Below are 27,222 nucleotides of genomic sequence, written 5' to 3' on the forward strand. Positions count from 1 at the left end.
TGACCAAGAGTGGACCTTGGGAGATCCTAAATCCCTCAAGAGGGGGCTAGGTTGTAAAAGCAAACCCCAACTTCCACAACACCCTGCAATGCAGGAATCACAGCAAAATAATATCTAATGGAAAGGCCTCCCAAATGGCCTAATGCTAACCCCCAAAAGAAGGCAGGGGGAGGGGGAGAGGTGCTTTGTTTTCCATGCGGACACAACATTACTTGACGTGACAGTTCAAGGCAAAATCAATACCAGCTTCCAGACAGTTAATGAAGAAAGCATGAAGAAATAGGGAATAAATAACTTTATTACAACGAATTAAATTTCCCAAGTCAAATTAAAAGGTGTAGAGGTGCCACTATTTTTCACAGTGCACATTCCCAAGTGCATTTCGTATGTGCTTAAGCAGAAGTGTCTGTCGTGAGAAGTGTCTGTCCTGTTCTTGCTCCTTTCCATATGGGTCTCCCCCACCTGCTTAATATCATGCCTTCCCTAGGAAAGGTCCGAGCGTCCTGATGGAAGCTTCACTTCACCCTTTAAATTATTTAATGGATAGCACTGGGCAGGTGAGGCGAAGGAAAAGTCAACAGCCTCCCCCTGGAAATTACACCCCCCCCCCCGATATTTTTCCTCGGGTTCCTCCCAGCACAGATGCCGAAGCTCATCCTCCTTGAGAATTCAAAATGCTGTTGGTATTTCCTAATTTTGAGCAGCCTCCACACCTACCTGCCAAGGCTATCTTGGCTGAAGACAAGAGAAACCCAAGTTCCGGAATGGTGAGACGCAGATTCTCTGTGTAGGCCCAGAGGCACTCTGCTATCCATCCAAAAGGAAGAAAGGCTGCAATCCTCACCATAACCACTCAGAGGTAAGCCCCTTTTAATTCAATAGGGCTTACTTCAAAGTCGGGGGGTTAGGATTGCAACATAACTCCCACCACAGGGACGAGGCCATCACACTTGTGTTCTTCATGTGCATGGGCCTTACATGTCTGAATCCAGACAGGGTGGTGTGTGTGTCTGCACACTACATTTCACACCAAAAGCAATGCAGAGCCGAGGGGAGTTGAACTGTCCCTTTTCCCACCCTGCTATTGCTGTTGCTGTGCATGGCTATTCTCCGTGGCTTCAGATGCTTTTCTCCATCGCCTTGGGGAAAGGTGGCCGTGGGGAGCGAGGGCGAGGTCTAGTGAGGACAGAAGAAGAGCCTGTTGGAGCAGGGCAATGGCCCATCTAGTCCAGCATCCTGTTCCCACAATGACCAACCAGGTGCCCCAATGGGGAAGCCCACAAGGAGGACCACTAATCTAAGAGCATAAGAAGAGTCCTGCTTGATCAGGCCAATGGCCCATCAAGTTTGGCATCCAGTGGCCAACCAGATGCATGTAGGAAACCCACAAGCAGGGCGTGGGTTCCTACATGACGTGATGAAGGAAAACTGGACAGAAGGCAGGGAGAGTCAGCTGAGTTTCAACCTGGAGTCTTTCCCAGCCCTACCAAGGGATACTATGGGTTGGGTGTAGGACCCTCTGCATGCCATTCTAAGAAGAAGAGTTTGGATTTGATATCCCGCTTTATCACTACCCGAAGGAGTCTCAAAGTGGCTAACATTCTCCTTTCCCTTCCTCACCCACAACAAACACTCTGTGAGGTGAGTGGGGCTGAGAGACTTCAAAGAAGTGTGAGTAGCCCAAGGTCACCCAGCAGCTGCATGTGGAGGAGCGGGGAAGCGAACCCAGTTCCCCAGATTACGAGTCCACCTCTCTTAACCACTACACCACACTGGAACAAGGGAGGCGTTCATGGTGAGTTCCAGCACCTCTTTTTCTAGAAAAATAGCATTGACTATACTCTGCCTTTAGAAGTGTTAGGTGTAAAAGGTCTCCATTGCACCAAAGGCTTTAATAAATACAGTACTGCAAATTAAAAGGGGAGACCACTTTTGGGTGCCCTGCTCCTTCCACTAAAGGAAGGCAGTGCATGGATTTCCATCTATGCCCATAGTTGGAAGGGACCCAAAGGGCCATGTAGTAGTCCAACCCCCTGCAATGCAGGAATCACATGACCCTCTTGAACCCAGGTATCCGTGGTGGTCCAAACATGCACCACTTTCTGTTTTATATAACCCTTTGCACCACATTCTTCAGCCTGAGCCGTAGATTACCAGCCTCCTCCCTATCCTGGCTCCTGTTCTTACCCCGAGTTTAGCCTGTTTTGCTGTTCTCCTTCTGTTTGCACACTTGGATGTTCTGCTTGCCCTATGGATTCCATAGCCTCCTTCTACCACCCTTTCCAGAAAGCCCTCTTGCTGTTGGGGCCTGTCCTTTCCAAGGCCAAGAGTCTGATTGTGGTTTCTCCAAGCTTCAAATGGTTCAGGGAAAGCTGGCCCATTGAATGATGCTAGCAGGGGTTATCTCCAGTAGGTCAAAATCCCATTCACTTTATTCTGGGACTGGGAAACAGCAAGTCCCGCCTTCTGCTGCTCCTCCATCTCTCCTGAGCCAGTCCCAAGAGGCTCAAAGCCAGCCTTGATTTGGAGGAGGGAGCTATGTCAAGCTGCAGCCACCCTGAGCTGGCAAAGCGAACTACATGCAATGCCGACCCACCCAATTGGGCAAGAGTTTGCCCCATGCACCACCTTGAGTCACAGAGACCCATCTGCCACCTCTGGCCCACACTGAAAGCAGGCTCTGCTCTTTTCTTAATACACTTTTTGCCTAACGAGAAGCAATAAGCAGGACTGAGTACTCTTTGGGGAATATGTAAAAATATAGAGAGACGTCTGCTGCCAAAGTCACATATTTTAGTTGCATAATAAATTAGCTGCATATAGTAACTGTCTTCATATAATCATAAACTGTATGCCTCAGTTGCATTATCCATATGGATGTCTGGTCTCGATCCTGTGATATCTTCCAGCATATTCCTCTTACTATGTGGAATAATGTTTTATGGACCCTCAGAAATCTGCAAACGAGCTTAGAAATCATGGTAGGGGTTGCATATTTGATATTTATGTCTCTTTACTTGCTACCTGATTCCCAATCCATTCACCGTTATGTTTTCTAGCTCTCTGTCCCCAACACATAGCTGCCAAGTTATCCCTTTTTTTAAGGGAAATTCCATTATGCTGAATAGGCTTCCTCGCGAGAAAAGGGAAAACTTGGCAGCTATGCCCCAACAGCTAGAAAGTGGCTTTCTTAGGATGAGAGTTGCTGTAGGTTTAGAGGTTAGTAAGAGCTGATGGACCAGTCAGGAAAAAATTGGGATGTTAGAGGCACAGCTGGAAGTCAGCTGGGAGCTGCTGGTGCAGAGCTATAAAAAGTGTGTGTGTGTGTGTGTGTGTGTGTGTGTGTGTGTGTGTGTGTGTGTGCAGAATCAGGGTTTATTTGTTGCAAGGCAGGAAGTATGGAGCAAAGGATGTTTGGTTTGTGTTGAGCTCCCTGTTAATGGATTGGGGTGGATTGGCAGGGGCCAGCTGGGTCTATGGGGCCCTCCAGACATCATTTCTACTGCACTTTCATCATGGTTTGCACTCAGGATGCTATTCCATTCCTTAAAAAACAAAACAAAACAAAGCTTTTGGGAGATCTCAAAAGAAATGGAAGAAACCAGGGTCGGGGAAGGCAGGAGAACAGCGATTTGAGGACGACGGTGTCGTGTGTGTGCACTTTAAAAAACCAAAAGTGGCAACCCCAGAGGAAATCCCAAGTGTGGAAACGTAACATTTCAACTCTTACACGCTCAAGGGATCACCTCAAAAGGTCATTTCCAAGTGTGGTCATTATTCCGGTGAGCTTCATGTGTTTGGGGTGTGTGTGTGGGTGTGGGTGGAGAGTTACTTCGGTGCTGAAATTTGGCAACAAGATTTGCATTTCAACCGGGACGCTTGGTCAGCGTTGCATGGAGTTAATGACGTGAGGTCTAGGGGTGTGTTATTATTATTGCATATACATCCAGGTCGATATAGGAGTATGTGAGTGTATGTTAGGTCCCTTTTGTGGTCTGGAGGAGCCTCTGCATCGAGGAGGGCCTGAGCTTATATCCTTGCCATGGAGAGAAGGGCGGGGAATGAGTAAGCAGCCTTTATCCAAGTGACTACAGTGCTCAGGTACCCACCTCCAGTTGAAGAAAGTGTGTGCGTGTGCGTGCAGGCCGGGGACAGCAGTGACCTACCTGCCCTACAAGCTGAGGTCTACCACGATATGCTTGTAAACCAGTGTGTTCCCCTTGAAGCTGGGCGCCAGCAGGATATCTATGTCCTCCAAAGGGATGGGGCGGAAGGCGCGGGGGGCCTGCACAGAGAGTTCCTGGAACTTTGCAAACTTCTGCTTCTCTTCATCCCACAGGTAGATGTGGGTGAAGGAGAAGTCACTCCCCAGGGCCATATATTGATGCTGGGACACGCGGAACGGCTCCATCACCATGGAGCCTCGGGAGGGCAAGGTCTGCAGCTCCGTGAACCGCAGGCCCTCCCACTTGACCACCTTGGAGTCGCCAATGTAGCGGCTCAGGCACAGGAAGTTGTCCCTCTTGACCCGGAAGTGCTTGACCATCTGGACGTCCATCACTTCTGCCACATCGCCCAGGTGGAGGAACTGCTTCTGTGAGCGGTTCCACTGGTAGATGATGGGGGCCTGGGAGCTGCTGGAGATGATCAGCCGGGGCTTGCCGTCAACCTCCAGGTACTCCACGTCCGTGTCACGGTGCCACGAGTGCAGGTCCTGGTGGGAGTAGAAGCCATTCTGGTTCCAGCGGTAGAGGCTGGTGGAGCCAGCTTTGGAGCTGTCGGCAATGACGAAGAACCACTCGCCCTCGATTTGGAAGGCCTCGATGTCGTTGGGCTTGCGGATCTTCTGGCTGTCGATGTCCTGGATCTTGATGAACTTGTCGATGTTGGTGTCCCAGCGGTAGATGTAGGAGCCGCCAAAGAGCTGGGCCACCACAACGTATAGTTGCGACTCGGCCACGATGGGCTTGCAGTAAATGGCCGAGTGAGCTGCAGGAGAACAGGATGAGACATCAGCACAGGAAAAGGTCTGTTATAGGAATTCTAAGGTCTTATATATATATATATATTAAATAAATGTTCATAAATGTACAAGGCAAACACACACATAAGTAGTATATAAACCACGTGTCTGAAATAGTACAGGAGAACAATCTTGAAGCCATTTTGTCTCTCCCAAATTGACCTCAATTATTTCTCTGCAAGGAAGAAGGGAATGGGAAAAGCTCTCCAATTGTCTTTGGACTGTAGGGGCTTACACCTCCCTTTTCAAATACAGTCTGGCAAGTCTCTGTTAAGCTGCACACACTATCAATATGTGTAAGAGATTCAGGAACTAAATATTTACCATCTTAAAGGAATGGCCAGACTACTCAGAAAAGGCAATCGGATAAGGCATTCTCAGGTATCCTGGCAGACAGGAGAGAAGCAACACACTCAAATTTCTGCTGGGGACCATCTCTTTCTGTGATGTACTGTATGTATGATGTTTTGGGGGGTGGTTTTGGGCTACAGCGTAAAGGGAAAGGGACCCCTGACCATTAGGTCCAGTCGTGACCGACTCTGGGGTTGCGGCGCTCATCTCGCGTTATTGGCCGAGGGAGCCGGCGTACAGCTTCCAGGTCATGTGGCCAGCATGATAAAGCCGCTTCTGGCGAACCAGAGCAGCACATGGAAACGCCGTTTAGCTTCCCGCTGTAGCGGTACCTATTTATCTACTTGCACTTTGATGTCCTTTCGAACTGCTAGGTTGAGTGGGGGGACCCTGTTGCAACAGTTTAATAAAGTTCAGGCTTACTAGCTGCTTTGCTTCTCAATATTCTCTGGTTGGCCTCTGTTATTTTCTCCTACCAATAGAGAACCTACATAAGGGCTCTATACGGGCTCTTGGAAACCCCGTAAGGGGAAAAGGAGCAGTTTTTTCTTATAACAAGTCTGTCTCTTTGAGCTTGGCAGTACTCCTTCCTCCTGCGCAAATGCACTATAGTACAATTGCATCTTATGCACATTTAATTCTCCTGATTTCAGCAATACAAGGCAGGCTATTTGAAACTTTGCAAGTTAAATCCTGGCAGGTTGGAGAGCTTTAAAGCTCTTTTTGTGCTGGGCCCACTTGGGTTTACTTGGCATGTCAAGAGCTTGTTAGCTCTCTCTGCCTTGTTTGGGAGGGCAAGGCTTATTTAGCCAGCTCTGGGGTGCTTTCGTGAAGCATTGCAGGGCCATCCAAGTTCTGCCAAGGTATTGTATGAACATCTCTAGGCTTCCAGAGCCAGCACGCTGAGCAGCCTTGTCCCCAAAGCAAGGCAGAGAGCTAACAAGCTCTTTCCACACTGGGTCGGTTTGGGTTACCTGGTGCAAAAAGAGCTTTTAAGCCAGGGGTCAGCAACCGTTTTCAGCTGTGGGCCAGTCTACTGTCCCTCAGACCATGTGGTGGGTCGGTCTATTTTTTTTGGGGGGGGGGAATGATCGAATTCCTATGCCCCACAAACAACCCAGAGATGCATTTTAAATAAAAGCACACATTCAACTCATGTAAAAACACGCTGGTTCCTGGACCGTCCGCAGGCCGGATTTAGAAGGCGATTGGGCCGCATCTGGCCCATGGGCCTTAGGTTGCCTGCCCCTGTTTTAAGCTCTCCACCTTGCTTGCTGGATAAGGCCTTCTTGGCACACAGGTTTTCAGAGCAGAGGGAATTCTCTCTCACTCACCACTCACCTGCTAGCTGTGGGGGGCGGCTCCAAGGATTTGGGTATACTGTACATGATTTTCATGTAGTTTATACATGGGACTCTTGGGACCAAACCACTGTGTAATATGCAGTCGTACTGCACCAATATAAATGGATATGGACAATCAATTCTGCTCCTCCCCCTCCTATAAAGCACAGCACTTGTACTTCTGTCGCACACAGAAAGGGAGCCCTGTGTACCTTGGAAGGGCAAGATCCACTCAGGATCCACTCTGGGGCTTCCAGGTCAGAAGGAGAGAGCCCCAAGCAGGGAGCTCCAACTACTAGCATCTCTTTCTTTGCAGCCTTTGCAACATGTCCACCTGGAACTGTCATGCATGTGTGCAACAGGTGCATGTCTTTTGTCATGCATTTAAAAATGCCAGAGAGCAGGGGTGACTAAGGTGCATGCCACATTCCTCATCGCAACCTGTTTGAAGGGGCTGTTGCTGGATTTTCCAGCGCTCTCTCCATGGTGCCTCCCTCTTTGCAGTCTGTTGCCTGCAACATTTAGCTGTGATTCCTGCATTGCAGGGCAGAGATGGAAATAGATGACCCTTTGGGTCTCCTTCCAACTCTGCAAATTCTATGGCACAATCCACTGCTTACCAGGGATGCGGTCAAAGTCCCGCAGCTTCCGTTCGACATAGTCCCACTTGAGGATGCTGCAGCTGCTGGAACTGGGCTGGGCCAGGGCTACGTAGAGGTCGCTGGAGTACAGGAACGGCTCTGCGGACACAGACTGGAAAGGCAGGACCTGGTGCACCACGAAGTCTGGTGGAGGAAAGAAACAAAGAGACCCTGTCTGTATCCCAAACAAGTCCTGCTGATTGCCTTTAAAAAAGGCCCTTAAATGGCTTGGGACCCTGGATACCTGAAGGGCCACATTCTACCACAACAGCCCGCCTGAACTCCATGGGTTCCCATTCTCACATTGTAGCCTTATCAGCTACTAAGGGTCCTTTAAGTTGCGCCCAGGCAAGGACAGAGATAGCCAATAATGACACCGGGGGTTGAATTCAGAGAAAGAGTTTAATTCTTAATTAATTAAGAGACTCTTGGTGGTTAAGCCTCACGACAAGAATCCAGAAACAGAAATTGCAAAGCTTCTTATACACTCCTTGGGCTCCTTTCCCCCTCCTCTGTAAATGTGCGCACGCTAGGGGGTCACAAGTACATATATGGATCTTCCTGTGTCCGGTCCTGTGCATAAACACATGCTGACACATGCTGCCCCGGTAGCATCCTCACTCAGCCTTGAGTAAGACTTCAGTAAGGTTAGTATACGCATCAAGCTAGCAACTTCCAGCGTCAGGCTGGAAGTGCATCGTCGCTGATAATAAACCCCTCTCTGCCTCTCGTTCTGTCCTCCAGACAAGGCCAGCTCTTAGCCTTGATAGCAAGTCTCACTGTTGCATTGCACTTTGACACACAGAGGCATAGAGGCAAAGAGGAAAGCATTTTAAAAGGCATTCTAGGAGGAATATTGGGGGGGGGGCAATGCAAACCATAGGATCAGAATTAACTCAATAATACAATTGGCAATTCTCTCCCTTCAACATGACATTAGACACTGGTCAGGAAAAACCTTCTTGATTATGATGTCCTATTTACAGAGCACCCTCACTTCCTGGACATCAACCCAGTGCCAGGGATACCCTCCCTACCCACCCATGTTTTGCCACATGAAATGTAGGTCGTTTTTAGCCATGGTTTCATCCCTTCTGTTACATTTCATTGTTCTGTAGTGTGAACATAAGAATGTAAGAAGAACCTGTAAGCCAATGGCCCATCTAGTCTAGCACCCTGTTCTCGCAGCAGCCAACAAGAAAGCAGAACCCAAGCACAAGAGGCCTCTCCACTCCTGTGGTCTTCAGCAGCTGGTCTTCAGAAGCAGAGAGCCATCCTGGCTAGTAGCCATCGACAGCCCCCTTCTCCTCCATGAATCTGTCTAATCTTTAAAAGCCATCTAAGTTGGTGACCACCACTGCCTCATGTGGGAGCAAGCATCACAGTTGAACTATGCACTGCATGAACAGGGCCGTCTTGAGGTCATCGGGTGCCCTGGTGCAGGGATCCCTCGGGCGCCCCCCCCACAGAGTGCTGCGTATGGTTGGAGAGAGAGAGACAGAGAGGATTTATTTTGCTTTGCTTTGTATGCAGAAACTCTGCTGCTTTTATTTTTCTTTTAATAAATCCTGTAAATAGTTATTCTGCGTCTATGCGTCTAGCCGACTAGTCATTTCCACCTCAACTAGCTTCTGCGCTGTGCAGGAAAACTCTGCTACGTTTGGGCTAAAGCCACTAGAGCTATGCCTGACACTTCAAAATTCTAAGAGGGCACAAATCTGCAGGAGAAGGGGATGGCAAGGCAGGGTTCCTCCCCAAACCCCCAGCACAATCTGTAGATGAAGCACTACTTCTGGGTACCATTCTATTTCCCAGGAGGCCATGCAAATACCACCTGTTCCTACCTGTGGTGACGCAGTCAAAGTCCTTGAGGGGCAGGTCCCGGATCTTTTGGCCTTGGTACTGAGCGGGGCTCCCACAGAAAACGGCGGGGATGCTTGTGTTTGTGCTCTCCATCCACTCCACTAGCCACTTGATGTTGCAGTCACAGGTCAACGAGTTGCCCCGCAGGTCTCTGTCAGAGAGAGAGAGAGACAAATCAGGAGCTTCCTGACAGTAAGAGCTGTTCGGCAGTGGAATTTGCTACCAAGGAGTGTGGTGGAGTCTCCTTCTTTGGAGGTCTTTAAGCAGAGGCTTGACAGGCATATGTCAAGAATGCTTTGGTGGTGTTTCCTGCTTGGCAGGGGGTTGGACTGGATGGCCCTTGTGGTCTCTTCCAACTCTATGATTCTATGATTCTAGGAGCAATCACCTCCAGCCACAAATTGGCTAATTTAGGAGCAGTGACCCAATACAAAGGTGGGATTGCAAATCTAATGCAGCATTCTCCAATTACTGCTGCCCCCCCCCACTCTCCTTCCTAAATACAGAGATTCCCTATGCTTTGGAAATCTAAATAGGATTTGTGTGCTGTCAATCTTCACCAATGATAATGCTGATCTTATAATTCATTTGCTTGTCAGTGTAGATTTATCCTGCTTAACTAGTTTTTTCTGTGATCTTCTCTAATGCTACTGCATAATAAACAAATAATAAATAAGTATTCCTTTTATTATTGCTGTCTGGAATGGCTCTAAGTGCAGGAAAAGCAAGACACCCCCCCCCCAACTCTAGAATATTTGCTGTATGAAAATTACAGGATTTCAGCTGGAAGTTACAGGTTATGCCCTGATTGGAAATGAAGCAGTGTGACCCCCCCCAAAAAACTTTCTCATGTATTGAAATTAGTGTTGAAAGTAGGATAGCATTTGATCATCCCAACGGCATCATGGACACAAATAATAATAATAAATGCACAGTGAAAAGAATATCTGCTTCTTTTCCAGTCAATGCCCATCCTGAGACTTCCTGCTGAAATTTTATAACCACAAATGTTCTGAGTTTTGTTCCAATTTTACTGCGCTGTGGTCTCTCTGGACAGCAATATTATGGTAGCCCAAATCCGCTACTGATGTACTACTATTGTGTAAAGAACATGTTGGTGCGTTTAAGTCTCACTGATCTTGAAAAGGAGAATTATACATATGCTTAATGCTCTCCTATTCCCCACAAATGAAATCAAATTATTTAACTTGCACCCGTCTTGCTGCTCCAATTTAAATTGGTCCATTCTGATTGGCTCACCCATTTTCAGCAAGCCCTTCCCAGTAATTGCTTGGACTGTGGTTAATTTAATTACAATGGCCGGTCTTTCATATATGGTGAAATTCTTGCACCTTGCCATGAACCTGTGGGCCACAAATATGGGAGGACAGAGCTCGCCAGGGCGTTGCAATTGCAAAAGGTGCAGGGAGCAGAATTACTTGCACCAAAGTGGGAAGGAACCTTACAGGTCGCTCAAGATGTCCAGGGGTTTCAGGAGGCCTCTGGGCAGTGTCTGCAGATTGTTGTAGGCCAAAGATCTGGAAGAAAGGAAGACGTGAATGTTGGGTTGTGCCAGGGGTTCCCCTCTTTGCTGCTCTTGAGGAACATAAGGATGTAAGAAGAGCCTGCAGGATCAGGCCAGGGGCCAATCTAGTCCAGATTCGCATTCTCACAGTGCCCAACCAGATGCCCCAGTGGGGAGCCCACAAGCAGGACCTGAGCATGAGCCCTCTCTGTGGGATGTGAAACACAGAGCACTCAAGTACAACATCCCTAGAGTGGACATAAAAAGGGGGTGTCTGGACCAGCCAGTCAGAACTTCCTGTTTCCTCCTAGGCTGTGACAGACTTCCTCTACATGTGACCAGAGGTGGGCGTGACCTCACCTATGCAGGTAATAAAACACCTCAGCGGAGGCCGCCATCTCTCTCTCTCTCTCTGGCTACATTCATCGAAGAAGCAACATCTGCTTAGCCTAAGATGCCCTCTTGGCTTCCAGCCAATAGTACACAAAGGAGCTGTCTCCTTATGGAATAGTTTCCAGGTATTTAACTTTTGTAACTTAAGTCTGCCTTCTGGGATCCATCTGTGAACAGAATGTGAGTGAGTAAACTCTTTTATACTTTTATAGACGACTGTGCCGCCGTGTCTATTTCTTTTATGAGGGACTAAAGGGGACATTACCAGGTAACTTATTTTAGAGGCAAATGCTATCCGCTGTGCAAGTTTAACGTTGAATCCTGACAAGAAAGAAGTACTGTTTGTGGGGACAGCAGGCAGGCAGGTGTGGAGGATTCCCTGGTTCTGAATGGGGCAACTGTGCCCCTGAAGGACCAGGTGCGCAGCCTGGGAGTCATGTTGGACTCACAGCTGTCCATGGAGGCGCAGGTCAATTCTGTGTCCAGGGTAGCTGTCTATCAGCTCCCTCTGGTACGCAGGCTGTCTCACCAGAGTGGTGCATGCTCTAGTTATCTCTCGCTTGGACTACTGCAATGCGCTCTACGTGGGGCTACCTTTGAAGGTGACCCGGAAACTACAACTAATCCAGAATGCGGCAGCTAGACTGGTGACTGGGAGCGGCCACCGAGACCACATAACACCAGTCTTGAAAGGCCTACATTGGCTCCCAGTACGTTTCTGAGCACAATTCAAAGTGTTGGTGCTGACCTTTAAAGCCCTAAATGGCCTTGGTCCAGAATACCTGAAGGAGCGTCTCCACCCCATCGTTCTGCCCGGACACTGAGGTCCAGTACCGAATGCCTTCTGGCGGTTCCCTCATTGCGAGAAGCCAAGTTGCAGGGAACCAGGCAGAGGGCCTTCTCGGTAGTGGCACCCGCCCTGTGGAACGCCCTCCCATCAGATGTCAAAGAGGAAAACAACTACAGTACCAGACTTTTAGAAGACATCTGAAGGCAGCCCTGTTTAGGGAGGCTTTTAATGTTTAATAGATTATTGTATTTATTTTTCAGTTGGAAGCCGCCCAGAGTGGCTGGGGAAACCCAGCCAGATGGGCAGGGTATAAATAATAAATTATTATTATTATTATTATTATTATTATTATTATTATTATTATTATTGAGAATGTTACTCTGCTAAATTGTAGAACTTGTTAACACAAGTTGGAAAGGATATAATCAAACAATATATCCTCTCCTGTATCCTTGAACATTCCCACACTCTCCCCGCCTGCCGTTTCCTGCAACTGGTATTCAGAAGCATAGCCATTGTGGCTAGGAGCCATTGATTGCCTTTTCTTTCATGAATTTGTCTAATCCGCTTTTAAAACCATCCAGGTTGGTGGCTGCTACTGCTGCTGTGGCAAAGGCAGACCCTCCCAGTGTCCCAATTTTCCAGGGACAGTCCCGGAATGTCAGAAGCCATCCCGGTTTCTGATTTGATCCCAGAAGCTCCTGCTTTTGGATGTCCCTATTTCCACTGGAGAAATGTTGGAGGGGGTATGCAAAGGAAAACTCTGCTGCCCCTACAGACCCCATGTGACCCAGCCAACCCTCATGGGCAAGAATCCTGCAGGAAGGTGTTGCAATATCTCTGTGGGCATAATGCATCCTGCCCTTTGCAATGCAGAAGCTCTCCCCCACCCCCTGGACAGATCTAGTATACCTGAAGGAGCATCTCCACCCCCATCATTCAGCCCGGACAATGAAGTCCAGCTCATAGCTGCCAAGTCTCGCGCTGAAAAATGTGGGATCAGCAGAGGCGCGGCACCATGTCTAGACATGCGTAGAAGCAACTTCCGCTGCCGCGCTGCCCGATTTCCGGTGCCCAGACATGGGCAGAGCGGCACCCGAAATGGAGCCTCCCTGACAGGTAGGAAATCCGGGGGATTTCTGGGATTTTTTTCAATTCGGGAGAACAGGAGACTTGGCAGCTATGGTCCAGCTCCGAGGGCCTTCTGGCATTTCCCTCCCTGCGAGAAGTGAGGTTACAGGGAACCAGGTAGTGGGCCTTCTCGGTAGTGGCGCCCGCCTTGTGGAATGCCCTCCCATCAAATGTCAAGGAAATAAACAACTATCTGACTTTTTGAAGGCATCTGAAGGCAACCCTGTATCAGGAAGTTTTTGGTGTCTAACATTTTACCATTTTTTTATATGCTGTAAGCCACCCAGCGTGGCTGGGGAAACCCAGCAAGATGGGAGGGGTATTAAATAATAAAATTATTATTATTATTATTATTATTATTATTATTATTATTATTTATTATTATTATCCCTGACCATTATGATCCATGTCTTATTGATCATAATCATTCATTTGTATGCTGCCTCCCCATAGTTAAAAACCATGCTCAAGGCACACACAGTGTGAACAGAATTGAGTAATTACAAAAATACAACAGAAGTAGTCATAAGCAACAAATAAAAAAAACATATCAAAACACAAGCAACACAAGCAACACCCCCCAACAAGTCATAATAAGATCCACAAACAGAGATACAAAAAATTAACATCAATAATAATGTGATTCCTGCATTGCAGAGGGTTGGACAAGATGCCTCTAGCTCTACAAGTCTATGATTCTATAACAGCAAAATAAACATCTCTCCAAAATTAAATCTTGACCCCAACAAAAAAACCCAAAACCCTAAGCTTCATTATTATTCTGGCTGGCACGTCCCACACTGCCAGGAGTGCACCAGTTAATCAGCAGCATGCAAGGCCAAGTCTGCAGATGCTTCTGCCCAAGTAGCAACTCACAAGTGTGTCAAGGACTTGAGCCCACGAAAGGCATTTTTCGACAGAGCCTGGATGTCGTTGTTCTCGATGAACCTGAAGGCAAAGAGAAAGACATATTCTCACCCAGGGAGTCCCTGCTATTTGTAGCCCACCGCCCTGCCTTGTTTCCATAAACTCATCCCTAATACCCACTAAGGTAAAAGGTAAAGGGGCCCCTGACCATCAGGTCCAGTCGTGTCCGACTCTGGGGTTGCGGCGCTCATCTCGCTCTATAGGCCGAGGGAGCCGGCGTTTGTCCGCAGACAGCTTCCGGGTCATGTGGCCAGCATGACAAAGCTGCTTCTGGCGAACCAGAGCAGCGCACGGAAACGCCGTTTACCTTCCCGCCGGAGCGGTCCCTATTTATCTACCGGTACTTGCACTTTTTGATGTGCTTTCGAACTGCTAGGTGGGCAGGAGCTGGGACCGAGCAACGGGAGCTCACCCCGTTGCAGGGATTCAAACCGCCGACCTTCTGATCAGCAAGCCCTAGACTCTGTGGTTTAACCCACAGCGCCACCTGGGTCCCTACCCACTACCCTACCCTAAATTCATTCAGAACAGCAGTTTGCCCAACCCACCAAGGAAGATAAAATCTTGAATAAAGTTCAAAACATTAGCAATTCATTGCACATTGATTCAAAGCCCCCCATCAATTGTAGATTTAGTTTAATTAATTCAACAAAATCTATGAGCTTGACTGATGCCAGCATTTGAAAGTCTGGTAGTCATTGATACGCCCTCCCCATCCCCCACCAGCCCTCTACTGGCTGCGTGGAGATGGGCATGGCTGGAACTGGAATAAGTTGTGTGACCTTTTGTTGTGTATTTTGTTGTTCCTAGGGCTTGTAAACATCAGCTCTCCCCTTCCCCCTGTTCCTGGCACTTCTGCCTACTACAAGTGTTGTCCCAGTGTAGAGGTTAGAGAAAAGTGGCCCGTACAAGTACTGCAGGTGAGAGAGTCCAGTGAACGCATTGTCCCCAATCAAGGAAAACTTGTTGGAATTCAATAAGCTGCAAAGAGAAAAGACATGGTGTTAAGGCGGTGAGATGGGACAGAAAACCCTGGGAATGCTTGGCTTAACATTTCATGTCGCGCTGCTGGGGTTGGACTATATGACCCTTGGGTCCCTTCCAACTCTACAATTCTAGGATTTTGCTTTGAGTATCACAAGGAGATGGCTCCAGAAGAGGGAGAGATGGGAGCTCAGCGCCTCTTAGTTGAGAGACCAGCAACTTTAAGCTTTCCTGCTCCTTTATTCCATCCCAGTTGCTCATCACATGAATTCTGCAAATTCATCACATGAATTCTGTGAGTATTTAGAACTCGCTAAAATGACAGAGTTAATAAGAAATCAATCAATAGATAAGGTTAAGGAAGAATGGGAATGTTTCAAAAATTACTTGAACAAACATGGTTCACACAATAACACTTGGCTGTGTTTAGACTAATTTCGCAGACAGAGGTATCCCAAGATGGAGAAAAATAATGAAATACAGATCAAAGATAGGAATGGCTGAACTGAAACCACAGAGTCAACAAACCAACAAATTAAAAAAGGGATTCAAAAAAGGGATTTAAAAAAGGGATATTGCAGAGTACACTTTCTGACCACTGCTGTTTCTAAGCTGCAAAAGTTAATGTGTCAAGGCAGAAAGGATGTCCTCTCTTATCTGCCGCCATGGAAAAATCCTGCCCGTTGCCCAATTACAGTGGTACCTTGGGTTACAAATGCTTCGGGTTACAAACTCCGCTAACCCGGAAGTGGTACCTCAGGTTGAGAACTTTGCCCCAGGATGAGAACAGAAATCGTGCAGCGGTGGGCGGTGGCAGCGGGAGACCACAGTAGCAAAAGTGCGCCTCAGGTTAAGAACTTAACTCAGGTTAAGTTTGTAACCCGAGATACCACTGTACTAGCCTATAGTTACCAGACGTCCCTGTTTCCCGGGGACAGTCCCCCGGATTGACAAATCAGTCCCCACAGAAAATCAATTGAAGTTCAAAAGTGTCCCCGGATTCATTGAAAAAAATCTGGTAACCTTATACTAGCCTCGGCAGTCACTCTAATGGTAAAATTCTCTGGCTGGCTAAGCAACGCTGTGACAACTCAGGGTAACAAGAACCCTCCTCCCCAAAGACAAAACCAGGGGAAACAGACAGGCAGAGAGACATACAGGAACTGCAGGAACGGGAGGTGAGCGAAGGCGGCTTCTTTGATTTCACTGAAGTCTGCATTTATCAGGGTCCTGCAGGAGAGGAGAGGCAAAGAGAGAGAAATGTTAAAATGCCTGCTGAGACAGAAGGAGGCAACTGAATCTCACAAAAGGATCTGTGCAGCAGTAAAAAGGTGGCTTCTCCACGCTTCCACTTATGCTGAGCCTGCAAAGCACAGGAGTGCGTGGCATTTCCCTTGCCCCACTCCTTTCCCAGGAAAAAAAACATACTTTTAACTCTAAATGGGAGTGAAAGTCAATATGGAGAATTGCCCTTTGCTCTGATTGAGCACTAAAGAGCAGTTTCCCCTGGGGAAGCTCCCAAAACACCGGGATAAGAGAAAAGTTTTTCTATATCTCAGCACTAGAACTTTTGGACATCCAATGAAGCTGGATGTTGGAAGATTCAGGACAAAAGGAAGTCCTTCATGCAAAAGGTAAAGGTAAAGGACCCCTGGATGGTTAAGTCCAGTCAAAGGCGACTATGGGGCTGTGGCGCTCATCTTGCTTTCAGGCTGAGGGAGCCGGCGTTTGTCCACAGACAGTTTTCCAGGTCATGTGGCCAGCATGACTAAACCGCTTCTGGTGCAATGGGACACCGTGATGGAAGCCAGAGTGCACAGAAACGCTGTTTACCTTCCTGCCACAGTGGTACCTATTTATTTACTTGCACTGGCATGCTTTTGGACTGCTAGGTTGGCAGGAGCCAGGACAGTTCAACAACGGGAGCTCACCCCGTCACGGGGATTTGAACCGCCGACCTTCTAATAAGCAAGCCCAAGTGGCTTAGTGGTTTGGACCACAGCGCCCCTGCGTCCTTCGTGCAGTGCATAGTGATAGCATGGAACTCCCACAGGAAGCAGTGATGACCAGCAACACTGATAGCTTTAGAGGACCAGATAAAGTCAAGAAGGAGGAGAGGGCTATTGATGGCTACCAGCCATAATGGCTGTGCTTTGCCACAACAGTTGGAAGCAGCCGTGCTTCCAGGGCCGTCTTAAGCGCCCCTGGCACCGTGGAGCGACAGATCCCTTCGGCTCTCCCCCCGCCCCGTTTCCCAGCGCGGTGGGTGGGCGGGTGCCGCACCGCGTGGCTGCCACAGGCGCTGCTGCGCGGCGGGCGGGCAGGCACAGCGGGGTTGGCGTGGGCGCAGCTGCGCGGCGGACCAGCCGGCCAGCGGGTGGGCGCAGCTCGTGGTGCCCTCCGGCGGGCCAGGGCCGTGGTGCCCTGTGCCACCCAGCCTGCCCGTAGGGCCGGCCCTGCTCTGCTTCTGAATACCAGTTGCTGGAAAACACAGGAGGGGAGAGGGCTCTTGTGCTTGGGTATGGACTGCATGCCCTCTGCATGGTGACAGTGGCGAACGGTGCCACTTGGCTGCCCGTGGCGGCACGCCCTGAGGGCGGGGCGTCACTTCGCAGCACGCATGCGTCCTGATGCATGTGTCGTGATGTCACGCTGCACGCCAGGACGGACTGCGCATGTCTGCACATGTGCAGTCCGGGTTGGTGCTGCTGCTCTGCTCGTCCGCCGCGCTCTGAAGCAGAGCACGCTACGGTGTGGGTTTCTGGGCGGCGGCAAACTGCAAGCAAGCCGCAGAGAGGCTTGCTCGCGGTTTGCCGGCGCTGGCCGGCAACCTGCTCCGTAGCGCGCTCTGCTTCTTCCTGCTCGGGCGGCGGAGGCAAGGGACGGGCCAGGGGCCGGGGGTGCTCCCCCCAGAGTGGTAGAGCTAGGGGCGGTCCGCCCCCTTCGCCCCTCCCTTGCTACATGCCTGCATGGCGATGTCTGGTCAGCCACTGTGAGAACAGGAAGCTGACTAGATGGCCCACTGGCCTGATCCAGCAGACTCTTTTTAACTTCTTATGTTCTTATGATACACAGAGTGTGTGTGTACCATCACACTAGAAACATATGTAGATCCCACACCTGTGTAATTGGTCTGTACTTTGATTCCGTGGTTCCAGAGAGTGAACAATCTCAAGACAGGGAATAATTGTGGCGAAACCAGTTTCCAATCTGCAAAGCAGGTGGCTTCTCCATTAGTGGCTCAAAGCACGAGCTACAAATTGGCTGTTTCCAATCACACTCCCAGCCACAAGCTCGCTCACGCCTGCTTCCAGATGTGTGTACGGTTTATCTTTTTATTTGTTGCATTTATGTTCCACCTTTTTCTCCGAGGAGCTCAAGGGGGCTTACATTGTTCTCCTCCTCCCCATTTTATCCTCACAAGAACCCTGTGAGATCAGTCAGGCTGAGAGGCAGGGAGTGGTCCCCAGTTCACACCCAGTGAGCTTTTTTTATTTGAGGTGCCCAGGTGATGTCATTGTCAACAAAATGCCAACCTATCTCCCCCCCGCCCCCCATTTTGTTTCCCCGTACTGGTAACAAACTGTGAAACCCCACCAATGCTTATGATCCTTTCTGGGGCAAATCTAACAAATTATTTTAAAATAAATAAAAACCCGCTGTTGTTAACTGTTGCCTACAACCTACTTGTTTGCTAATTAAGACCCTAAAAAGCACCATAAGAGTCTGTCTGCGCTACTGACTTTATTTGCTTTTGATGCCATCTTCTTACCCTAGGAACCCTGGGAATCATAGATCTGGGGCGGGAGGCCCCTCACCAAGTAGGAATCCTTTGTGGAAAGCTAGGGCAGCAAACGTGAAGATAAAACTGATTTGCTTGCAGCGTGTGGTTGGGCATCTGATGTCCTCCTCCTCACTTACTGTCATGCTGTCCTATTTTTCACAGATTTCACTTCGTCTCACTCACTGGCTACAGGCCAAATGCTAAACTGCACATTTTTCTAGCTGGTAGGCGCCAGCCTCAACAAATGAAACTGATTTGTAAAAATGATACGTGGAAAAAATACGAGAGAGAGAGAGAGATTGCATATACTTTTGTAAATCAAGACATCTTTAATAAAAATACATATACCATATATATCCTATAATGTATAATAAAGTCCCTGTGTCTCTGCGTCCGCGCTACTGCGCATGTGCCCCACGGACACAGGGATTCGACGCAGAGACTTGACGCGCACACACACACGCTCTCCCCACCCCTCTGCCTACCGTTTCCCTCGCAGTCCTCAGAAGAATCGCGGCCTTCTCCTGGGCGCCCGCTGGCCAGCTGGGCTCAGTGGAGTGCCTCAACGAAGCGGCGGCCATGGTAGGGGCCAGCCGGCCCCCCCACGCACTGCCGCTGCAGAAAGAGGCCAAATCGCGGCCTTCTCCTGGGCACCCGCTGGCCAGCTGGGCTCAGCTGAGCGCCCCGATGAAGCGGCGGTCGTGGGAGGGGCCAGCCGGCCCTCCCATGCGCTGCCACCCCTTCTCCTGGGCGCCTGCTGGCCAGCTGGGCTCAGCGGAGCGCCCCGAAGAAGTGGCGGCCGTGGTAGGGGCCAGCTGGCCCCCCCACGCGCCGCTGCCAAAAAAGGCCGAATGTTCTAGCGCCCGTTTAGTAAACGGGCTGAATGACACTAGTATATATATATGTAAAGAATCCTGATGGCAAGTGACCGGACCGTGCAGACTTGTTTATTATTAACATCCTTTACTGTGGTTGTTATCTGCATATTTTGAAAATCTTTGAATAATTTTTTTTTAAAGGTTGTCTCCTGACTTTAGCTCTCAGTAGGCAGAACCCGGGGCCCCAATCTTGCTCCATTCCACACACACCCCTGATGTCAATTTCTTCTCTTTCTGTCCTTCTCCTCCTCTTGCAGTTTCCCTTGCAATCTCTTTTATACTTAAACTGAGCACAGCCAAAGAAAGATAGCCCCTTGGCAGAGAGGATGCATTTAAAGATCTCTCCATTTGCTGTGATTAATGAAGGGTAGTTGGAGAGAGGCTGGAAAAAACACTTAAACAAATCAATGTGGGCATCAGCATTGGCACAAAGACAGAGCCAGACACAGCAGTCTGGGAGAAGAGTGTTAGGAAATGCCAACGTGCGTCCCAGAAATTCCCAGCGGGAATAGGACAGGGTTGCGGGGCTGCTGAATCAACTCGCAGTCCTAAGGCTTGGTTTCCAGACCCTTGGTCATCTTGGTCACCCTTCTCTGCACATGTTCCTTCTGAAACCTTGGTGCCCCAAATAGTTGCACTATTGCTTCCCTTGATCTTGACACTGGACTTCTGTTGATTCAAAACCATCTCTCTCTCTCTCTCTCTCACACACACACACACACAGTTTGAAGTGGAATTCTGCCATCTCAGTTGATCACACCTTGTTCTGCCTGAATTGGAATTATCTCATCTTATTATGCAGTGTATAAAGGTGGTGTTTCTCCTTCGCAGTAACACAATCAGCGTGATATTTACAGTCTTTATTACATATATACAAGAACAGCTACAGTTCAGAATTACGCATCCGAACCCACTGAGTCAGAGTCAGGGAGTGGCTTCCTACGATTCCCGCGCCAACAGAGTAGGTTTCATTTCCCTCCTTGTCTGTGCTGATTTGAAAGCCCCCTCCCTTCCTGAGTCTGAGCTTCCTTCCTGAGCCTCTGGGTGGTTGCAGGGCTCTTCAGCATCCCTGAGCCCCTGCTCAATTAAATGCCCCCTACCTGTCTGCAGTCTGAAGTGGCATAGTCCAGAATAGGGATGCCACCTGAATAAGATATGGGGGGCTGGCACCCTCAAATATTTTATTGAGGGGCTGAAGACCCCTCAGCCCCTAGGAGTTGGCTCCTATGGCTCACTGTGGCTCACCTCACTGTGCTTGATGTGCACCAATGTCTTTGATATTTATATATTTAACTTCACAGCAGTTTACGAAAAAGATAGAACAATTAAGAATTAAGAAAAATTAATAATTATATATTGAAGAATTTAAAAAAAATAGTTTTTAGTTTATACTAGTTTAGTTTAGTTACAGGTAGGTAGCCTTGTTGGTCTGACATAGTCGAAACAAAAATAAAATAAAAATTCCTTCCAGTAGCACCTTAGAGACCAACTAAGTTTGTCATTGGTATGAGCTTTCATGTGCATACACACTTCTTCAGATACCTGAGGTATTTTGTGTGCATGCACACGAAAGCTCATACCAATGACAAACACAGTTGGTCTCTAAGGTGCTAGTGGAAGGAATTTATTTATTTATTTTTTGTTTCAGTTCAGTTTAGTTTAGTTTAGTTAGACTAAAAGCAGATCAGACTTGCTCCAACTTTCTAAACACCTGGATAGTGTTGCTTGCTTAAACACAAATGTTTTTTGCCAAAGCACCAAAAAGAGTACAGTGAAGGCTCCTGCCTGATATCAATAGGCGGGGAGTTCCAAAGTGTAGGTGCTACTACCCTAAAAGGTCAAGTTCTTTAAAAAGTGGAAGGAGTATTAGGAGGCACCTGCAACAGTGTCAATTTTGCTGCCAGAAACAGTTCGAGTGGGGACACAATCTCATAGGTAAACTGGTCCAAAGTTGTTAAGGGCTTTATATACACTTTATATACACTTTATATACACTAATAGTACCTCTTGAGAGTGAAATCTCCTGGCACCTCAGGAGCCCCAAGGGGGAAAGGCAAGACTCTTTTCTTCCCTTCCAGGCTCTAAAATTCTGCAAAGGCAAAATATTTACTGATTTCTCTTAGACCTGCAGATCCCTGGTTTCCCCCCCTCTGGTGTCACACCCTTCCGCATTCACTCCCAGCCAGCTTTCTGACGAATATTGGGTAGCTACAGAGATTTCTCTCTTTAGACTGAAGGGCAGATGACTGACAGGTGACATGAGAGGCATCTTCAAATATCCTAAGAGTTGTCCCATGGAAGATGGAGCCAGCTTGTATCCTGCTGCTCCAGAGGGGAGGACCCCAACCAACAGATCCAAATGACAATAAAAGAGATCCTGGCTCCACATTGGATGGCCACCTGCCAGGGATTCTTTAGCCGTGATTCCTGCCTTGGAGTTGGAGTAGAGCGCCCTATGAGTCCTGGTTCTGTCTCTTATATCAGCCTTCCCTTGCCTGGTGCCTTCCAGATGTTTTGGACTACAGTACACATCAGCCTCAACCAGCACAAGCTGCATGATGCTGGCACCGATAGGAGCCGGCTCCTGCAAACTGGGGCTGATGGGAGTTGTGGTGCAAAACATCTGGTGGGGAACCAGGCTGAGGAAGGCAGTCTTGCACACTCGCACAAACTCCATTCAACCCCACAAGCCGGGTCAAATGCCCCATTTCTCACTGCAAGAAGCAAAGCTACAGGGAACCAGGCAGAGGGCCTTCTCGGTAGTGGCGCCCGCCCTGTGGAACGCCCTTCCATCGGAGGTCAGGGAGATGAACAACTACCTGACATTTAGAAAACACCTAAAGGCAGCCCTGTTTAGGGAAGTTTTTAATCTGTGATATTTTAATGTATTTTGGTATTTGTTGGAGTGGAGTGGCGGGGGAAACCCATCCAGATGGGCGGGGTATAAATAAATAAATAAATAAATAAATAATAATAATAATAATAATAATAAATAATAAATAATAATATTTTTGTACACACATGCATAGATCCACACCACCAGTTTTACACACCTGAGTGTGCTCACCACGTGAAGCAGGCAAGCACGTTGATATCGTGCTTCTGAGGTTTGTTCCAGACAGCTGGCTGTGGCCAGTGTAATAAATTATTGCTCTCCCGTTTCAAGCTGTAAGTGGAATTTCAATTGACTTTCCACACCTTCGGGGATTCTGCACTTCCACACCAGTAGATGTGAGAGGAAGATGCAACTGGGTTAGTAGGGTAGAGGTGGGGAGCTCTAAGTGATCCTCAGATTATAAATAAGTAAATAAAAACCTCTATTATTTATTTAGCACTAAGCATTCTAGCGTGGTTGCCTGTGGCTACCTATGAAATGTCAAAACACAACACAGATTAAAAAGTGTTTAATTAGCACAAAACCAAATCAAACCAGAAAATCACGTCTAAAACAGTGCTGATGGAAGGAGCTGTTCCTTTCATATTTAAAACCAGCGCTATAGTTTTAGAGTGCTATATCAGTGGTACTATAGGCAGAGAAGAATTTTAGCACTAATGAAAAGATTGATTTAAAGCAATTAACGGGCTTTGAAATGGTGTCCAGGAAGGTGTTTTGTCTATGAAGACAACATAGAGTTCCTTTCAAACTCTTTCACCTGGGTGTTAAAAATGTATTGGCGGCTTTTAGCTCATACTGTAAAAAGGAAAGCTGCTCAACACACTATTCCAAGACTAAAATCACGATTTTTTGGAAAACGCAGCCCTCGATATAAATGGAGTTTGGATCATCGTGATTTAGAGCAAACTCGCTCTTTCAGATATCTCAGAGTCCTTTTTAGTGAATCATTGTCTTTGAAGCAGCATATCAAAGAGGTGAAATCCAAAGCACAGAAAACTATAGGGACACCGATAAAGTTTTATTTTACGGAGCATGGACAGTTGTTTCATCCGATATTGAAAATTTTTGGTAGCAAAGTGATATGGAGCTGAAATTTGGGGCGATGATGTGAACTCTGTTAACGGGTTAGAAACAGTTCAAAATCAATTTCTTAGGATATAAATCTCCTTACCCAGTAGAACAACTACACACAGAAGCCAGATGGACAATGATAAGAGCAAGACTGCGTCCAATTCAACTATCTGAAAAGACTTACTTCCTGACCCTGTGAGATTTTCCAGACCTGTGCTGTATGGGGAACAGCTCGGGTGGAAATCAAACATTCAATATACCCTGGATTACTATTGTGTCCATGAATCAAACAAGTTTTTGAATATGGACAAGAGTCCACTAAAGCATTGGCTCTACTGGACAGAATCCGGATGGGAACTACAAGAGATTAAATCTTCCAAATGTTCTCTGTGGTTCCCGCATTTTAGAGCCATTTATTTGTCTAAACTCTTACCTGGTCCATTAAGATCTGCCTTTATTGAGCTGTGTTTCTAAGCAATGCCCTCAACAGGCTGGAAGGGCGTTATAAGATTTCATATTTGTGGGCAACCACATACTTCATTATTTGTTATATTGCACAGAACCTATATACACAGAACCTAGGAGATCTTTTCTAAATCCCCTTTGTTCAAGAAAGCAGTCTCTACCCCTAGTAAATTGGCCAAAATGTAAAATTCGAAATCAGACACATGCCGGAAATGTAAAGAGAAAAAGGGTACATTCCATCATATGTGGTGGTCTTGTAAGATAGTAAAAGACTTCTGGGAAACGATTTTAAATGAATTGAAAAAAAAGGTTGAAGGTAACTTTTACTAAAAAAAACTAGTAGCCTTTTAAGGATAATAGGACATGTTATAGCGAAAGACCAGAAGAATCTATTTATGTATGCAACCACAGCTGCCAGATGCTTTATGTGCAGAAATGGGAGGAAGATATTGTCCCAACCAAGGAAGAATGGCAAGCAAAAGTAATGGAATACTGTACACAGAAATGGCAAAACTGATGGGAAGAATAAGAAACCAAGAAGAAAGTGTCTTTATTAAAGAATGGGGAAGCTATGTAGATTATTTGAAGAATCATTGTAAACAACTAAACACATTAGCAGGACTAATTTAAAATCAAGCAGTTAACAGGTGATCTTGGAGGGGGGCTGCTTAGATAGAACTTTTAAAAAAAGAGAGATTAAGGGGGAGGTGCAGTTCAATTAAATAAATTTATTTTGCAACCAGAGAAGGAGAGGAAGGAAGCCAAAATGAGGAATATAAATGTAAAGGATGACTATTGTTGTTAAACTGAGAACGGAAAATAAAAATCTAGAAAGAAAGAAAGAAAGAAAGAAAGAAAGAAAGAAAGAAAGAAAGAAAGAAAGAAAGAAAGAAAGAAAGAAAGAAAGTCTCTCCTTGGCAGAGAGGGTTCTGTGGCTGTTGTGACTCTAATACTGCAGTGACATAAAGTGGTCTTGTTTGCATTGGCAGCAAGAAAGATTAGGATGAAGGAATTGGACCAAAGAGCAGTTAATTGTATGGGAGATTTGGAGGTCTAAATTGAAACACACTGTGGATAGTTGTAGAGGCTCCTCATTTATAATCTCACTTGCAATACATGGTTCTGCTGCTGAAGGTCTGGAAAACAAGCCTTCTGAGCAACTGTTCAGCCTGTTAATTTGCAACAGTATAGAAATGCCAGGCTGGCTCTACTGTGCCAAGGCAGCACTGATCCCACTGCCACCATGCTCGGCTCCATCCCCATCTAGTTTAGCTGCAGGGGCTCCCATTTTGGTGGCTCCAGATTAAACTACAGGTTTGTAGCAGGTGACGCAACAAAGCCATACTGCGCTGTGCGTCACACAAGACCTGCTTCTCAGGATCCCTACAGATTCTTGTGGTGGGACATTGTTTGGGAGTATTTGTTGGGCTCAAGATTAAATTTTGGAGGTGCTTAATTTTGCTGCTATCGATATTAATCTTTTGTCTCTCCCCCCCCCACTCATTTCCCTTTATTTGATGCATACAAAAAGATACATAACGTAAAATTAGCATTACAAATCCGGGGGGGCGGGGCGGCGCGGGGTGGTAAAGACCAGAAAAGGAAAAACAGTGGATAATTTTTCGGTTCACTATAGTATCAATCATCTTCCATTCTGTTATTCTGCATTTCATATCTTTATACGTGTAAGGGCGCTTGTTGGCTTCAAACTCCGAGTAAGAGGCTTCAAACTCCGTAGCTGGTTTTTACAGAGTTTTATTATATACATATGCGCACGACAGAGCTAAAAAGTCCCTGACTGTCTTAGTCCGAATCAGAATCCGGAAGTGGCAGGCGTCTAGATTGGTGCCAGCACGAAAGGAACCTGGGAGCCCTCAGCTTCCGCCTTTGCTCCCTACGTTTGTCCCCCCTGCGCTCCTGGGGTGGAGGGGTGGGAACGTTGCTTCCCCCCCTCAAGAACTGCTAAACTGTTGGGCAGATTCTCTGGTTTCTGACACTTCTCCCTCTGCAGCGCTCAGGTCCCACACTTCTGATCTTCCCCACTGCTCCTGTTCCACCAATCCCTTGGGGTCCCTGCTGACCCCGATGGTCCCCTGACAATACGTGACTTCCCATCTACACCCAATGTATTTACTGTACCCAATACTGTACATTTACTTTTTTAGAAATCTATTTGTACTAAAATAAATTTCATAATTCAGTTATGTTCATCATAAACCCCAAAGTCTTTTTCACTAAACCTTTTGTCTTATTTTACTTCATACATTTACACAGAAATCATTCAAGCACTGGCAAAGTTGCCACACTATGATTATAATTCTGTATATATTTAAAAACATTATTTATTTTTTGTATCTTATTATGACATTATGACTGCCCACCTAGCAGTTCGAAAGCACATCAAAGTGCAAGTAGATAAGTAGGGACCGCTCCGGCAGAAAGGTAAATGGCGTTTCCGCGCGCTGCTCTGGTTTGCCAGAAGCAGCTTTGTCATGCTGGCCACATGACCTGGAAGCTGTCTGCAGACAAATGCTGGCTCCCTCGGCCTATAGAGCGAGATGAGCGCCGCAACCCCAGAGTCAGACACGACTGGACCTGATGGTCAGGGGCCCCTTTACCCTTTACCTTTATGACATGTGGGGATTGTTTAATTCTGTTGCATACGTTTTAGCATGTTTTCATTTATTGGTTGCGACTACCTAGGTTTTATTTTTGTAATTATGCGAATCTTTTGATGTTGTAAACTGCCTGGAGCAAGGTTTTAACTATGGGAAAGTGGCCTACAAACGAACGGTGATTAAGATGCCCCTCCCATGTCCCCAAACAATCTGGTTTTCCGGATTTTTGCTTTAAAGTACAGAGCAATCCAGTGATGCGCATTAATGTTTGAATTGTCCCTGTGCAACAAAGGAGCGATGCAAGAGCGAGCGCTGCACCAATTCCACCCAGCTGACATTTAATATGGATATTCAGTTGTATTTATGGCATGCAAGCACCCTGCTTGCTCACATCATTGCACCACAGAGTGGCTGTGCACACATCTTTTTTTTCTGAGTTTCCCACTTACACAATTATGTTGGCTGGAAACTTACCTATTTTATTTTAAAAGGGAAAGGAAAATCACGATTTGTGGGATGCTGAATTTGGTTTATTTATG

At 47.2% G+C, this 27,222-nt stretch overlaps 1 protein-coding gene across 1 annotated transcript in view; it reads right to left on the reverse strand.

The window, feature by feature from the left end:
• Positions 1–295: 295 nt before the first annotated feature.
• The window catches only part of LGI3 (leucine rich repeat LGI family member 3), a 28,702-nt gene continuing 1,775 nt past the window's right edge, over positions 296–27,222 (reverse strand). Inside the window, exons 2-8 of the mRNA XM_035118359.2 lie at positions 16,130–16,201; positions 14,897–14,968; positions 13,937–14,008; positions 10,688–10,759; positions 9,203–9,372; positions 7,338–7,502; positions 296–4,989 (exon numbers count right to left, since the gene is read on the reverse strand). Of these exons, the coding sequence (XP_034974250.2) occupies positions 4,172–4,989; positions 7,338–7,502; positions 9,203–9,372; positions 10,688–10,759; positions 13,937–14,008; positions 14,897–14,968; positions 16,130–16,201 (1,441 nt within the window). The 3' untranslated portion in view covers positions 296–4,171. The remainder of the gene's footprint in view (positions 4,990–7,337; positions 7,503–9,202; positions 9,373–10,687; positions 10,760–13,936; positions 14,009–14,896; positions 14,969–16,129; positions 16,202–27,222) is intronic.

The sequence above is a fragment of the Zootoca vivipara genome, chromosome 6 (genome assembly GCF_963506605.1).
Source record: "Zootoca vivipara chromosome 6, rZooViv1.1, whole genome shotgun sequence".
Lineage (NCBI taxonomy): Eukaryota > Metazoa > Chordata > Lepidosauria > Squamata > Lacertidae > Zootoca > Zootoca vivipara.